Here is a 17,140-nt window from a genome sequence, read left to right on the forward strand (position 1 = left end):
CAACCCTCCCTGCTTAGATTCAGGTCCTTGTGCCTCTTGGTCCATTTGCTGGGCAGGCTCCACAAGGACTCTCAGTGACAGCTGCCTCCAGGTGTGTACATCCCTATGTGACACTGACATCCTCATGTGAGCAACAGGATGCAGCCCAGGTGATAGGATGTCACATCCATTATAATAAAAACTGACACTCCCGTCTTACTTGCTCTCTTGAGTTCTCCCTTTCTCCCTCTGTTCCTCAGTTAGCATCTCTCTCCTTCTCTGTCTCTCTCTGTGTCTCTCTCACTTGGTCTTTCTGGAACTGGGAGAACAACCACAGGTGCTTTAAGCTGCCCTGTGTAGAGGCCCCATCGGGGAAAATCGAGGGAAAGTTGCATCCAACAGACAGATAGGCTGTCAGTTCAAACAGAATCCTGACAACACCCGTGTGAGTGAACTTGGGAGCAAATCCCTCCGGAAGAGCCTCAGTTAACATGGCTGCCCCAGCCTGTGAGGCACTGCAGGTCACTCAAAAGCACCCAGCTAAACTGCGTCAAGATTCCTGAGTCACAGAAATGATGAGGTGTTGAGCATGTGTCATCTGAAGATACAAGGTTTGGGAGCAATGTTGTTTATGCCTCAGTTTTTCTCTCCGATACTTGGCAATACTAACTCTACCTCCTGCAATATCAGGGAAAGTATTAAAGAGTGAATGTCTGAAAGATGCTTGAACACCTGGTACATCTCAAGCTCTGTGTCTATATGTTATATAAATATGTGTTTATCATTATCTAACAGTTTGCATGCTCTGGAGGGTGGGGACTAATGCCTGGATGAACGTAGAAAGAACCGCGTAGCACATGATGGACACTTGAACGATCGATATGTTGAAATTATGCCTCACTAGCCTCTCAACGCACATGTGATGAGCTGAGTCAGACTCCAGATGTGGAGGGAGAAGGGGCTTTTCATGGTTTGTAGCCATAAGTCAGTCTTCCTGGGATCTTCTGGGGTAGGGAGGGGACTCCCTGGGTGGAACTGGAGGTGGTTTTCTGGGTCATCTGAGCCTCTTCTAGGGGATGGACAGAATCAAGGAGCCGAGGACAGACCCTTGCCACAGCCCAAGGCCTGGAAGTCAAAAGGAGGAAGGAGACATCAACTACTCGGACAGAACAGCAGGGTCTGGGAGGAGAATCTTAGGGTCTGTTCATGTCTATGTGTGGATTGGAAAATAATTTCCAGACACGGAGTATTTTAGAAGGGAGTGAGTTTATTAAGAACAAAGGGCAGAGATAATGAGAGGCACAGCATATATGAGAAAGAATGAGAGGAGAATAGAATTTGTTGGAGCAGAAAATACTGTTAGAACAACAGACGAGCTCAAGGAGAGCTGAACCCTCTTGTGGGCTAATAGCGAATTTTTATAGCCTCAAGACAAAGAAAATTCCTGCTGGAAGTGTAGTATTAGGTGATTGGTCAGGATGCTATAAGGTGGATATTTTACCTAATATGAAGTTGAAGAAGGCCAGTTTAGGTTAGAGAAGCTCATGGAAACAGTTGCTATGGGACTCAGTCAGTTCTGGATAATTTTGTCCTGTGACCTTGGTACAGGGCTCAACACCTGTGACCTTGGTAGGGGACTCCACAGGGTCCTTTTTGCCAACTGCTTGGAGGGCTATAGACTCAGAACTCTGAATGATTCCTTTTGACTTTGGAAGTTCACCTTTCATCTTTTTCTGCATTATCTGTGTACATATGTCTTCAAAGAGTAAACCTTCTTGTAGAGTGTGAGCTGTAGGCCTCAACAGGACCAGGAGAAGGACCTCATCTCCCAGGTGCAGCTGGAGGGCTGTTCCTGGTTCCAAGACCACCATGGTCCTTGAATGCTGGGAATCAGCTGCCCCTAGGGGAGAGAGGCTCAGACTGAGGGAGGTGAGGAAAGGGAGGGAAGGAGCTGCCAGCCACTCTCCTATCAGCTACACCAACTACCTACTGTCAGAATATTTTTCAGCCTTAAAGAGGAAGGAATTTTTGACATACATTAAAATATGATGAACTTGAAGACATTATGCTCAGTGAAATAAGTCAGACATGAAAGGATAAATACTGTATGATTCCACTTATATGAGGTCCCTCAGTCAGTCAGTCAGTTCAGTCACTCAGTCGTGTCCAACTCTTTGTGACCCCAGGAATTGCAGCACACCAGGCCTCTCTGTCCATCACCAACTCCCGGAGTGCACCCAAACTCATGTCCATCGAGTTGGTGATGCCATCCAGCCATCTCATCCTCTGTCGTCCCTTTCTCCTCCTGCCCCCAATCCCTCCCAGCATCAGAGTCTTTTCCAATGAGTCAACTCTTTGCATGAGGTGGCCAAAGTATTGGAGTTTCAGCTTCAGCTAGAGGAGTGAATTCAAGTGGGCCTTAGAAAGCATCACTACGAACAAAGCTGGTGGAGGTGATGGAATTCCAGTTGAGCTATTTCAACTCCTCAGAGATGATGCTGTGAAAGTGTTGCACTCAGTATGCCAACAAATTTGGAAAACTCAGCAGTGGCCACAGGACTGGAAAAGGTCAGTCTTCATTCCAATCCCAAACAAAGGCAATGCCAAAGAATATTCAAACTACCGCACAATTGCACTCATCTCACACACTAACAAAGCAATGCTCAAAACTCTCCAAGCCACGCTTCAGCAATACGTGAACCGTGAACTTCCAGATGTTCAAGCTGGTTTGAGAAAAGGCAGAGGAACCAGAAATCAAATTGCCAACATCCACTGGATCATCAAAAAAGCAGGAGAGTTCCAGAAAAAGATCTATTTCTGCTTTATTGACAATGCCAAAGCCTTTGACCATGTCGATCACAATAAACTGTGGAAAATTCTGAAAGAGATGGGACTATCAGACCACCTGACCTGCCTCTTGAGAAATTTATATGCAGGGCAGGAAGCAACAGTTCGAACTGGACACGGAACAAAAGACTGGTTCCAAATAGGAAAAGGAGTATGTCAAGGCTGTATATTGTCACCCTGCTTATTTAACTTCTATGCAGAGTACATCATGAGAAACGCTGGGCTGAAAGAAACACAAGCTGGAATCAAGATTGCCAGGAGAAATATCAATAACCTCAGATATACAGATGACACCGCCCTTATGGCAAAGTGAAGAGGAACTAAAATGCCTCCTGATGAAAGTAAAAGAGGAGAGTGAAAAAGTTGGCTTCAAGCTCAACATTCAGAAAACGAAGATCATGGCATCTGGTCCCATCACTTTATGGGAAATAGATGGGGAAACAGTGGAAACAGCATCAGACTTTATTTTTAGGGCTCCAAAATGACTGCAGATGGTGCTTGCAGCCATGAAATTAAAAGACACTTACTCCTTGGAAGAAAAGTTATAACCAACCTAGATAGCATACTGAAAAGCAGAGACATTACTTTGCCAACTAAGGTCTGTCTAGGCAAGGCTATGGTTTTTCCAGTGGTCATGTATGGATGTGAGAGTTGGACTGTGAAGAAAGTTGAGCACCAAAATTGATGCTTTTGAAGTGTGGTGTTGGAGAAGACTCCTGAGAGTCCCTTGAACTGCAAGGAGATCCAACCAGTCCATTCTAAAGGAGATCAGTCCTGGTGTTCATTGGAAGGAATGATGCTGAAGCTGAAACTCCAGTACTTTGGCCACCTCATGTGAAGAGCTAACTCATTGGAAAAGACTCTGATGCTGGGAGGGATTGGGGGCAGGAGGAAAAGGGGACGACAGAGGATGAGATGGCTGGATGGCATCACCAACTCGATGGACCTGAGTTTGGGTGAACTCCGGGAGTTGGTGATGGACAGGGAGGCCTGGCGTGCTGCGATTCCTGGGGTTGCAAAGAGTCGGACACAGCTGAGCAAATGAACTGAACTGAGAGGAGTGAAATTCCTAAAGAAATGGTAGAATGGTGGGTGGCAGGGGCTGGGGGAGGGGGAATCGAGAATGAATGTTTAATGAGGACACCATCTCAGTTCTGCAAGATGAAAAGAGTTCTGGAGATGGTGGTCGTCAAGGTTGCAAAACAATCTGAGTATGCCGAATACCACTGAACAGTACACTTAAAAATTATTAAAGTAGGACTTTCCTGGTGGTGCAGTGAATAAGAATCCACCTGCCACTGCAGGGTTTGATCCCTGGTGCAGGAAGATTCTGCAGGCCTCGGGGCAACTAAGTCCATGTACCGCAACTTCTGAGCTCATGCTCTAGGGCTACATGCTACAGCTACTGAACCTCTGGTGTCTAGAGACCATGCTTCTCAACAAGAGAAGCCACAATGAGAAGCCTGCACACTGCAACTAGAGAGTGGCCTCCGCTTCCCACAACTAGAGAAAAACCTGCACAGCAACAAAATTCAGCACAACCTAAATAAATAAAATTTTTAAATATTAAAAAAAAAAAGAATCCCACCCACCAAAATATTGCTGCTCTGTCCTACACCATCTTCTTCAAGTCTGTTCAGGACTCACTGGGGCTTCTTTGTCCCTAGGTACATACCCAGCACATTAAAGATTTTCTCCTCTTCTGTGAGCATACCCCAGTCTTTGTCCTATTTCCTGCAGCTCACAGAGTCTGTACCCTGGTCCTTTCTTTTACCTGAGGGGCAACTGGGCAGACAGAGAATGAACCATGGAGAAAATATTTCCCTGGCCTGTGGCAGGAAGGAGAGAGACGTGACAGAGTGTGACGCTGGGAAAATTCTCCAGGTGCTATCAAAGGGTGGAGCCAGGGGATTTGTCAGCAAGGACTAGTCTGGTTGTTGGGCTTGCTGGTTAACTAGGAGGAGGGTCAACATAATACAATTGATGTGTTAGTCATCCAATCAGAATCAACCTAATGAGGCCCAAATTAACGCCATCTGTCCTCTGACTGATTCACTAATAGTAATGTTTGTATCCTATCATCCTGATTTCATTTATTGGCTACAGTTATTATTCTTTACATATCTTGTATATTCTACATAGTAAAGATGAAGTAATTTTTTTAAATGACCCTCCTTGAAAAGTTTCTCAAGAGTATTGAATTAATAACAGAAGTCAATGAGCAGGAAATTCCCCCTAAAATTATCCTTAGTCTCTGGTTTTGACTCATCATAATTGATAAACTATCTTGACTTCTGACTTCTTAAGATTATTCTGGTTAAGACTGTAGGAGTGCAGCCTCAAGGCATTTGAGACATAGTGGTGGGAATAATATTTGGTTTAGAAAGTGTGTGTGTGGGTGTATGAGACAGTCTGCTACATCTTGGGGTGAGGTTGAGGTAGATAGACTCTTTCCCAGCTTTGCTGAGCTCTTTCTGTGGACTTCATTTTTTTCTCATGGCTTGAACCAGCACTGTCCAACAATAGCTTTAAGCACGTTATATTTTTAGTAGCCACATCTTAAAAAGTAGAAACAAACAAGTGAAATTATTTTAATTGTATATTTTAACCCATTACAGCTAAAGATATTTGCATTTGTGAATGCAATCAATGTAAAATTTAATAATGACATAATTTACTTTTTCAGTATTGAGTTCCTGAAATTTATTTTGTGCTTTTCACTTGCAGCACAATTCCAGTTTGTGAGACAATTTATCCAACATACCTATTCCATATTTAGATTGTAAGGTTCACAGCTATTAAATGAGATTCACATGTTTAAATTGATCCAAAGATACTTAAACATTTTACACTTAACGACCATGTTGGATGAATAATGAAAAGCTCTATGCTTGTCCTAGTAACAAAGTGGTCATTGTGACCTGACCAAGGGAAGCCCCCATAGAATGGTGAAATCAGACAGTAGTGTGAGGAGGTCTGAGGACTTGGTTGGAGGTGAGGCTGCAGAGACACGTGATGTAGATCACCCTTCTCAATGGTTCACAACTAAGGGGCAGTAGTAGAAAGACTGTGGTTCAGGAAGTTCCTGGGAAGACTAGGTGAAGGCTTTCTGTGTAGTTTAGAGAGATTTGTAGGTACTTAAATGCTGAAGGAAGGATTTGGTGGAAAAGGAGAGGCTGAAAGTAAAGAGGGATATATTGGGATGGCGAACTTACTGAGAAGGAAGAAGAAATGAGGATCATCATTGGAAGATAAAAAGATGCTTCTTTAAATATAATTAAAGGAACTTTGAAAATAATGGAATCTTAGAGATATTTACAGGTTTGGGGACTACTACGGTAAAATTTCATTGTAGTAGTTAACAGCCTCTCTGTGAAATATCAGGCAAGTTAAGGGACATGGGATGTGTGTGAAAGAAAGAGGAAAGTGGAGAAAACCTGAAACAGACTTTGGGGAAAATCCAAAAGTAAATATGCCAACACATAAAAAGAAAATGAAATTTCCAGGCATTATGGATGCTTTTCAATGGATGCAGATGATTTCAGACTTGCAGTGGTAGTAAAATATCACGTTGTGTGCTTTTCTTAGCAGTTTCCATAAGACCAGCAGTAGCTATGGTATGTAAGGCAGTCAAGTGCCAGGTTTGAAGTTTTGTTTTGTTTTGTTTTGCAAGACAGATGTGATAAGCAGGAAGGAATTTTGGATTATTCCAAGAGAATTACTGAGATCATAGTCCATGGAACCCAGGACTGATATGAGTATAAGGCAAGAAATTAAGATGAAGATATGGTGATCTGGTATAACAGGATCTCGAGGAGCAAGTATCTGTTGCAGGAGTCTTGGAAAAAATCACAGATCAGAAATTAGTAGTGAGTTAATAAGTTTTCTGAAGTATTTATTTAGAAAATGACCAACTGGGTGGATGTAAACATCAGGGATAAGGGTGAGTTGCTAAGGGTGGGACAATTGTTAATGTCACTATATTCTTAAGCTCTAAAGCAGCTATGAAGAAGTCAGTGGGTTAACCAAATGAAGTCACATGACACTGAAGCATTTGGGATTTAGAAAAAGACTGAAGACCATGTGACATAAACGACCCGAACTTGTGCAGTTGAGAGTGATGAGGACAAAAAGGAATATAGTCATACTCATAAAGGAAGGGGTGTTACAAACTGGTGAAGGAGGAATGAGCTGGGATAACCTTGAGTTTGACCTTGAGCTTTCTGTTCTTGACTCAGATCTGCTTGATGATGTTCAACCTAACCCTGGCGGGACAAAGAGAGACTGAGCGTACAAAAGAGCCAAAATAATGGTCCGAGAAGGCAGATTTCATTTATCATTTGGATCCAATTTCATGGTTTATTTTCATAGGGTACAAGGACGAGAAGTATGATGGTGAAGACTTCACAGAGGAAGCATTGTGACTGTGGAAAACTATCCAAACCAAAGCCTGGTTTAAACATCTCAATCCCTTTGAGGATGTCCAGTTATATATTCAAGAGACCAGTGACTAGAATCACATCCCATCCCAGCAATGAGGTCAGATGTTATCCCTGGGAGGAAACCTTGGACAACCCCCAACAGCTATACTGGCAGAAGAGACTGCAAGGACTCCAGGCTTGCAGCAGTGCAGGAGAACTGTTAAGTCCTCTGGATCTAGCCAAAGCCTTGCAAAAATTTGCACCACATTGCCCAGGTGAGTCCCTACCAGGGGTACATACAGGTGGTCCAAACTCCACCCCCATGGCCACCCCTGTGTGGTCTTCAGATTTGTCACAGACCATTCCAGGAGCTGGTTCTGGCACCCCACAGCTCCTCTGCAAACAGTGTCTGGTAACTGAGGAGGATATCAGGAATCAGGAAAAGAGAGTGAAGACAGCAAGAGAGAGACTGGCAATAGCGATGGTTGCTGACAGACTGGCTGGCGAGGCAGAGAAAGTGTAGGGCCAAGAAGGATGCCCTGGGCCAATGCTGTGAAGAAGAGAAGATGATGCACATGAAATTTCACACACTTTACTAACATCTCTTTGCAGTGTTCTTGCTTTGAGTTCTTGAAACTTAAGATCTACTAATACTTTCCTTTGTTGTAAATTCTGTGTGACAGAAAATATAGACAAGGATTTCCTTTTGAGGTGGGAAATTGAGTTCTCTCATTTTTAATTACTATGTATGTTATTTGTATTTTAATGTTAACAGAGTCATCAAAGTCATAAGATTACTCAAAGTTTTGCTCTCACAGTTACAAACTCCCTAGTCTGGATTACATTTTTTGTGTGTATTTGTAATATTTCCCAACAGATTCCCAAACATCTCATTAAAAGAATTTTACATCTATATTCTCAAATAAGATATCTCTTTCCATTTTTCTGAGTTTCGTTGCATATGAATTCAGAAGCGCAAGTAATGAATACCAGACTTTCCCTTGTTTTCTAGACCTACTTGTGTTTGAAATTTCATTCATGAAAATTGACATGTCATTTGGGAAAATGATGCTATCAAGAGGGACTGTTTTCAGCATCATTAATAAGAAGCCTGGACTTGTGTGTGTGAGTATATATATATATATATATATATATGTCTATTTGCCTGAACACGTGTGCTGTACTATTCAAATTCTTTTCATCATTACTTATTTTTTCCTGGTGGATTTATCAATTTCTGAGAGAGAGAGAGAGATGTTGTTTTTTTTTAAAAAATAGAGTCTCTATTTATATCTTCCAAAAAAAATGAGACATTTTTAAATTGAATCTTCTCTAGCATGTGGCAATCATCTGGGACTTTAGTTAGAATGCCTTATTTTAAAGCCAGTAATTATTTAGATACACTAGTTTTTTTCTCTTCCTCACGACTCCTTTTATGTTTTGGGGGGTTCACATTTCATCATCATGATGTACATTCTTTACTGGCTCTTTCACAGGTGGCCCTAGGGAGATCAACTTTGGGTCTGCCAGTATGTTGGAAAACACCTTTATTTTTTCTCTGACAGTTTGACTGAGTGTTTAATTCAGGTTCTAAGTAATATTTTTCCTTCCTCATCAAGTTACTTAATATCTGATCTTCCATATCTCTGGCTATAAACTGGAAATAAAACGCAACCAAATGATGCAGGCAGAGTTTGCCCATCATGCTGCTCAGCAGGTACCAAGCATCAGCAGACAGCTCTTATCATCACTGTTGCCATCATCAGAGAATGACTGCTTAAGAATGAGCAGCAGAAGCTCATGCCTGAAAAGGCAGAATGGGTGACATTAGTGTAATTTTAATTGTTAGTCCTTGGGCATCTTCAGCTTTGGTTGTCTGCATAAGGTGTAAAGATAGTGCCGTCTCTTCAGTAAACTCAAAGCAAAACAGTACAGCTTGCTTTATGTCTGGCATGTTTGTACTACTTGTAGAGGAGCCTCTGCTTTAACTGTCTAAATGGATTCTGTGTGGAAAAAATGAAAAAAGACTGCTTTGTTTTTCCCTCAAATTTTCCTCCCTGAGTTTATTCATCTTTACATCCAAAACAGACACTGTTTTTATAATCTTGGTGTTACCCCAGGACTCGTGCTTCCCAGAGACCTAGCCATTCCAGTTTCAAGTCCCAGTAAGTAGGGCGATTGCCTCCATATTCATGACTCGCTCCTCCTGTCTTGGCCTGTTTCCCATCTTGAAGGACCCAGGAGGGGAGAGGAGGCATCAAGGCAGATGGATCTGGAATCTCTCTTAGGCAGCTTGAGACTGTTGGGGCTTTGGGGAGGAGGTGTGGAGGAACAGTGATGCGGGTCACGGCTGGCATAGAGTCCAGGGACACATGTGCCCCAAGGTTTCCTGGGATGGGAGATGAGCTTGCCTTGAGGTCACGTTTCAATTTCATTTGAGGCCATGTCTGTGCCTGTTTCTCCAATCCTGATATCCCTGAGGGATGACATGGCATGAATCCACAAGACCCAAGTCACAGTTTCCTTGAAGATTTAATGGAGAGAATAATGTTTCTATGGATCCCTGTGAACTAGACAGGAGCCAGGTCAAGAAAGCCCAAGAAACGGTGTCCAACTCTGCTTTATTCTGTTCCAGCCAAGCCCTGTGAACCCTGGATGGGAAAAAAGAGGACTCAGGGAGATCTCTTCTAGGTAACAGACCCAGGTGTTTTGGCTGAGCCTCCTACATGTGGCCCTTGCTTTTAAGGGTGTTTCCAGGAGGTGATGTTCAAAATGCTAGATGGGGTGGGTATTCAGGTAAGCTTGGAGCAGTGTTTACCACCCATATTGGAAGCGTTCTGTATTTCTAATCATCAATGCTCTGTCTATGCATGTCTGTGGATCATCAGTTTGGTGGCATTTCCCCCACTGGACCTTTACATGCTTCCCTCTCACGCTTCTACTTTCAAACGTCCAATAAGAAAGGTCCACACTACATAGCACAAGACTGTGGAAAAGCACACAGTCATCCCAGGGATGGGGGGGAAGGGTGTGTGTGGTGGGGGGTGTTGCTATAAGCTCATGGGCTTGGGTCTAGCTTCCCCATTAGGACCAGTTAGTAACAACATGACTAAGTATGTAAAGTAGCGATTGTCTAAGATCATAGGCCTCAGACCACAGGGGCCCAGAAGTCCCACTGGACAGCAAGGAAAGTATGGGGTCATACACTGGCCAGGATTATAGTCAGTTATCCTTATGAACCAGAGCTCAACAGGAGCCAGCAAGACCAGCCAAGGAGAAGTGACTGTGACATAGCTGATCGGCTGGCAAACCTTCAGGGAATTCCTGCCCTAAAGGGGATTGTAGAACAGAAGTGCAAGGATGCTGGAAATCCTTGGTCACAGGGAACAGTGATATTTATGTAATGAGATCCAGCTGTAGCATCAAAAGCTGCATCACAAATCTTTACCCCAGAAGAGAAAATCATTGGGAAAAGGAAATCTGAGGTCATGGACAGGATCTCAGGAGGACTCGAATCTAGGCCTAGCGGGGCCTCAGGATGGAGCGTTCTATTGCCCTTAGTTTTTCTACAAATGACGTTCCTCTGGCCTCATCCTATCTACCTGCACATCTTGATTTCTTTGCATGTTTACCTCAGAGCTAATGCAATTCAAGATATTAAAACAGAAAACTATAAATTCTTCATATTTGATCAAAAGAAACCTCCACAAGAGAAGCAGGAAGTGTCTCCTCTTCCCACAGAGCTGTCGGATGGCAGCCACTGTCCAGGTGCAGGACCCGGTCCCAGGAGGTGTTATTTAAACACACAAACATTTCAGGGGTTCTTGTTCGATCTGTGAAAGTTTGAGGGGCAGCCTCTGCTCTTGGCCCAGCTGAATGACATGAAATGAACCAGCCCTCTGAGGAGGGAGACTTGGAACTTCCTTCACCAGCCAGAGAGCTGGCCCTTCTCCCTTCACCCACAACAAGCTGATGAACCTGCAAGACTTCTTAATTAAAAGAAGAATGTCAAAGTCTGCATGTCATTTCAATGAGCACAGAATGGTGAAAGAACCAAATCACAACTCTAGGCTGTGAAAGAAACAGGATGTTAATATAATATTCAAATCTAGTACATACTATTTACAACAAATAATGTTACCCTTTCCGTCAGTAAGTAGGTGCAGGGGTAGAAACATCAGGAAGGCGGGGTGTGAAGGTCTCCTCCCTCCTGGTCTTCAAGGATCCTCATCCATGTGGGAGGTCTGGTCTGGTGCACCCCAAGTAACCAGCTCTGTCCCCACCACTGACAATGCTGCTCCACTTGAACTGGTTTTGGTAGTGTGATTTTCCAGTGGAACTGGGCTGTGTGCTGGGAACTGTTGCTGAGTAGAGGAGACATATAACTTGTGGGGGCCTCCCCAGAACCACAGCTCCCCTGCCTACTCTGCACTCTGTGCTCCAAGCCCTTGCTGAATGCTCAGCCAGCATCACCCCAGTTGCTCCTGCCATCCAGCCTCCAGCCACCATCACTTGTTTCAAAGGAGAAAACCAAGTCCCAGAAAGCTGAGCAAGTCTCCCCATGGCAGGACTGATCAGCAGTGGAGTTGGGACCAGAGTGCTGGCTATTGAACTCCCCAGGCCCACACTCAGCCTGAAGCTTTACCAAGGCCCTGGATGCAGCTGCTGCCAGCCCAGATGCTCACTCCCCACTGAGATGTTCAGCTCAGTTCAGTTGCTTAGTCATGTCCAGCTCTTTGCAACACCATGAACTGCAGCACACCAGGCTTCCCTGTCCATCACCAACTCTCAGAGCTTGCTCAAACTCAGGTCCATCAAGTTGGTGATGCCATTCAACCATCTCATCTGTTGTCCCCTTCTCTTCCTGCCTTCAATCCCTCCCAGCATAAGGGTCTTTTCAAACGAGTCAGTTCTTCACATCAGGTAGCCAAAGTATTGGCTCTCAAAAGTGTTCTGCAACACCACAGTTCAAAAGCATCAATTCTTTGGCACTCAGCTTTCTTTATAGTCTAACTCTCACATCCATATATGACTACTGGGAAAACCATAGCTTTGACCAGATGGACCTTTGTTGGCAAAGTAATGTCTCTGCTTTTTAATATGCTATCTAGGTTGGTCATAACTTTTCTCCCAAGGAGCAAGCGTCTTTTCATTTCATGGCTGCAGTCACCATCTGCACTGATTTTGAAGCCCCCAAAATTAAAGTCTGTCACTGTTTCCACTGTTTTCCCATCTATTTCCCATGACGTGATAGGACCAGATGCCATGATCTTAGTTTTTTGAAAGCTGAGTTTTAAGTCAATTTTTTCACTCTCCTCTTTCACTTTCATCAAGAGGCTCTTTAGTTCTTCTCACTTTCTCCCATAAGGATGGTGTCATCTGCATATCTGAGGTTGTTGATATTTCTCCCAGAAATCTTGATTCCAGCTTGTGCTTCATCCAGCCCAGCATTTCTGCATATAAGTTAAATAAGCAGGGTGACAATATACAGCCTTGACATACTCCTTTCCCTATTTGAAACCAGTCCGTTGTTCCATGTCTGGTTCTAACTGTTGCTTCTTGACCTGCATACAGATTTCTCAGGAGGCAGGTCAGGTGGTCTGGCGTTCCCATCTCTTGAAGAAGTTTCCACAGATTGTTGTGATCCACACAGTCAAAGGCTTTGGCACAGTCAATAAAGCAGAAGTAGATGTTTTTGTGGAACTCTCTTGCTTTTTCGGTGACCCAATGGATGTTGGCAATTTGATCTCTGGTTCCTCTGCCTTTTCTAAATCCAGCTTGAACATCTGGAAGTTCATGGTTCATGTACTATTGAAGCCTGGCTTGGAGAATTTTGAGCATTGCTTTGTTAGTGTGTGATATGAGTGCAACTGTGCGGTAGTTTGAACATTCTTTAGCATTGCCTTTCTTTGGGTTTGGAATGAAAACTGACCTTTTCCAGTCCTGTGGCCACTGCTGAGTTTCTCAAATTTTCTGGCATATTGAGTGCAGCAGTTTCACAGCATCATCTTTTAGAATTTGAAATAGCTCAACTGGAATTCCATCACCTCCACTAGCTTTGTTCCACTGAGATGATGATGGCACTATTTTAAAATACAAACACTTCAGGGGATGTTGTGCAGTCTGTGAAAGCTCTGAGTGGCTGCCTCTGCTCTTGGCCCAACTGAAAGACATGAGATGAACCAGCAAGGGTCTGCAGCACACAGTGCAGTGGCAAGTAGAGAGCCAGAGGGGCCCCTGATTCTAGCGGAGACCCCCAAGATAATCCATCTCTTCTATTCAGCCCACCATTTCCCCACACGGAGCTCAGTACCAATGGCAGATCAGACACCTGGGGCCAGCTCAAGGTGTAACAGCAGGACCCTGTGGGGCCTACCCAGGACAGGCCTTCCCCCTTATCCTCTGCTTTAGCTATTCTCTGAAGTTCTCAGATAATAGTACTTGATGCAAATTTCCTGAGTTCTTTTGCAGATGTGAACCACCCCCCCCCCCACCTTCCGCCACCACCAAATGGAAGAATTACTTGATGACCATGAGCACATAGCCCCAGGCCTCCTGGAGCCTAAAGACTCATAATCTGAACCACTGTGACACTACCCTGCTGCCTCACCATCAGCCAATCAGAGAATTTTGCACAAGCTGATCATATACCTTGCAACACCAACCCCCCCTTCACCTACCCTTTAAAAGTGCCTTGCTGACTCTGATGCTGGGAGGGATTGGGGGCAGGAGGAGAAGGGGACGACAGAGGATGAGATGGCTGGATGACATCACCGACTCAATGGACATGAGTTTGAATGAACTCCGGGAGTTGGTGATAGACAGGGAGGCCTTGCATGCTGCGATTCATGGGGTCGCAAAGAGTTGGACATGACTGAGCAGCTAAACTGAACTGAACTGAACTGAATACATGGATGCATGAAGGAATAATAAGCTTTCCATACCCTGAATGATAATACTTTCTGAAATTTGTCTCTCAGATGAACTTTGATCATAAGAGAACCAGCATCTATTAGTTACTTAAATGCATGATAGCTCTAAGATAGTAATAAAAACATTGACACTTACAAAAATAAAAAATAAAAATAAAATTGCCTTGCCAAAACCCTCAGGGAGCTGGGGGCTTTTCAGAGCATGAGCCACTTAGTCTCCTTGCATGGCCCTGCAAAAAGGCTTTCACTGCTCCAAATGTTACCACCAAAATCTTGGCTTTCTCTGCCCACTTGGTCACTGCCTCTTGTATGATGTTATGAACCTCCATACATAGTTCTTCAGGTATTGTGCTTAGCAGACCTAATCCCCTGAATCTATTTATCACCTCCACTGTGTAAATTATATGGGATTTGAATGGCTTAGTGGTTTCCCTATTTTCTTTAATTTAAGCCTGAATTTTTCAATAAAGAGTTCATGATCTGAGCCATAGTCAGTACCAGATCTTGTTTTGCTGACTGTATAGAGCATTTCCATCTTTGACTACAAAGAACATAATCAAATGGATTGTAGTATTGACCATCTGGTGATGTCCATGTGTAGAGTTGTCTCTTGGGTTGTTGGAAACGGGTGATTGCATGACCAACGTGTTCTCTTAACAAAATTCTGTTAGACTTTGCCCTGGTTCATTTTGTATTCCAAGGCCAAACTTTCCTGTTATCCCAGGTATCTCTTGAATTCCTTCTTTTGCAGTCCAATCCCCTATAGTGAAAAGGACATCTTTTATGGTGTTAGTTCTAGAAGTTGTTGTAAGTCTTCATAGAACCTAGTCAACTGTAGAGTCTTCTTGGATTACTGTGATGATGAGTGGTTTGCCTTTAAAAACAAACCAAGATCATTCTGTTGTTTTTGAGGTTACCCCCAAGTATTGCATTTGGATTCTTTCATTGATATAATGATATCAATGGAGATATAATAATGTAGATAATGATATAATGTATATAATGTATATAATGATATAATGTAGATATAATAATGGTCATCTCAACTACATTTGTCCATTCCTGTCCATTTTAGTTTATTGATTTTTAAGATGTTGATGTTCAATCTTGATGTGTCCTGCTTGACCACATCCAATTTACCTTGATTCATGGACCTAACAATCCTGGTTCCTCTTTAAGATTGTTCTTTACACCATTGGACTTTACTTTTACCACCAGACACACACACAACTAAGTGTCATTTCTGCTTTGGACCAGCCACTTCATTCTTTCTGGTTGTTGTTATTCAGTCTCTAAGCCATGTCAAACTCTTTGCAATGTCATAGACTACAACACTTCAGGATCCTCTGTCCTCCACTATCTCCTGGAGTTTGCTCTAATTCATGTCCATTGAGTTGGTGATGGTATCTAACTATCTCTTCCTCTGCCACTCCCTTCTCCTTTTGCCTTCAATCTTTCCCAGCATCAGGGTCTTTTCCAATGAGCTCTTCACATCAGATAGCCAAAGTATTGCAGCTCCAACTTCAGCAACAGTCTTTCTAATGAATATTCAGGGTTGATTTCCTTTATGATTGACTGGAGGAGGAAAAGGCAACACACTCCAATATTCTTGCCTGGAGAACTCCATGGACAGTAGAAAAGGCAAAAAGATTTTTTCTGGAGCTATTAGTAATTGTCTTCTTATCTTCTCCTGTAGCACACTGGATATCTTCTGGCCTGGGAGGCTCATCTTCCAGTGTCATAGCTTTTTGCTTCTCATACTGTCCATGGGGTTCCCAAAGCAAGAATACTGGAGTGGGTTGTCATTTCCTCCTCTGGTGTACCACGTTTTATCAGAACTCTTCACTATGACTCATCCATTTTGGGTGTCCCTGCACAGCGTGGCTCATAGCTTCATTGAGTTATGCAAGCCCCTTCAGCATAACAAGGCTGTAATCCATGAAGGGGACCAATCCTTTTACCACTCCCCAAACCTTTTCATGGGCTCCAAAATCACTGCAGATGGTGACTGCAGCCATGAAATTAAAGGATGCTTGCTCCTTGGAAGAAAAGCTATGACAAACCTAGACAGCATATTAAAAAGCAGAGACATTAGTCAACAAAAGTCCACATAGTCAGAGCTATGGTTTTTCCAGTATGTACAGATGTGAGAACTATACAATAAAAAAAAAGGCTGAGTGCCAAAGAATTGATGCCTTAGAACTGTAGTGCTGGAGAAGACTTAAGAATCCCTTGGACAGCAAGGATATCAAACCAGTCAATCCTAAAGGAAATCAATACTGAATATTCATTGGAAGTAGCCTTGCGTTCTGGGAAACAAACTCACTCAGAAGGACAATGCAGATAGTGGAGTGCAATTTATTACACCGGCAGGCCCAAGGCAGAGTCTCTTCTAAGCCAAGGTCCCTGACCAGTTTTTGTGAAAACCTTATATACCCTAAGTGTACGTGCTCAAACCCACCTCCCCAAATTCCTTGAAACTAGTCTGGACAAGGTAAAGAGAGATACCATCAAAATTAACCCATGATTCATGTGTCATAAGCCCAGATAGTTAAACAGTGGACATTTATCAATAGGCCTGTGGTCATACCCCGATAAACATAATGGGATTTACGACTTTGTTCTGTTACAGAGATAATTAGCATATTATTTTAGGCATCGGAGAGTCTAGGTACAAGCCCTGAGGCTCCTTAATCCAGGGGGTCTGGTTTTCCATTGGTATGTCATTTCCATAGATACTAAGCATATAGCTCAAAGTCCACAGTCCAGCCCAAGATCAAGTACTGCTTTCAAGATGGAGCCTGTTCTGTTTGTTTCCTCCTTCAAAAGGACTGATGCTGAAGCTGAAGTTCCAATACTTTGGCCACCTGGTGGGAAGTGCCAGCTCTTGGAAAAGACCCTGATGCTGGGAAAGATAGAAGGCAAGAGGAGAAGGGGATGACAGAGGATGAGATGGTTGGA

The 17,140-nt window shown here is 43.3% G+C and overlaps 1 protein-coding gene across 1 annotated transcript; it reads left to right on the forward strand.

Annotated features, from left to right (window-relative positions):
- The first annotated feature begins 7,218 nt into the window (after window positions 1-7,218).
- On the forward strand, window positions 7,219-7,770 carry MBD3L1 (methyl-CpG binding domain protein 3 like 1). The gene has a single exon (XM_027980297.2). It carries the CDS (start codon window positions 7,219-7,221, stop codon window positions 7,768-7,770), a length of 552 nt encoding a protein of 183 aa, XP_027836098.2.
- Window positions 7,771-17,140: the final 9,370 nt, after the last annotated feature.

This window comes from Ovis aries, chromosome 17 (assembly GCF_016772045.2).
Source record: "Ovis aries strain OAR_USU_Benz2616 breed Rambouillet chromosome 17, ARS-UI_Ramb_v3.0, whole genome shotgun sequence".
Taxonomy (NCBI): domain Eukaryota; kingdom Metazoa; phylum Chordata; class Mammalia; order Artiodactyla; family Bovidae; genus Ovis; species Ovis aries.

What these genes read in the sequence shown, in the direction of transcription:
- MBD3L1 (XM_027980297.2), top strand. Translation starts at nt 7,219, where the DNA reads ATGGTGAAGACTTCACAGAGGAAGCATTGTGACTGTGGAAAACTATCC.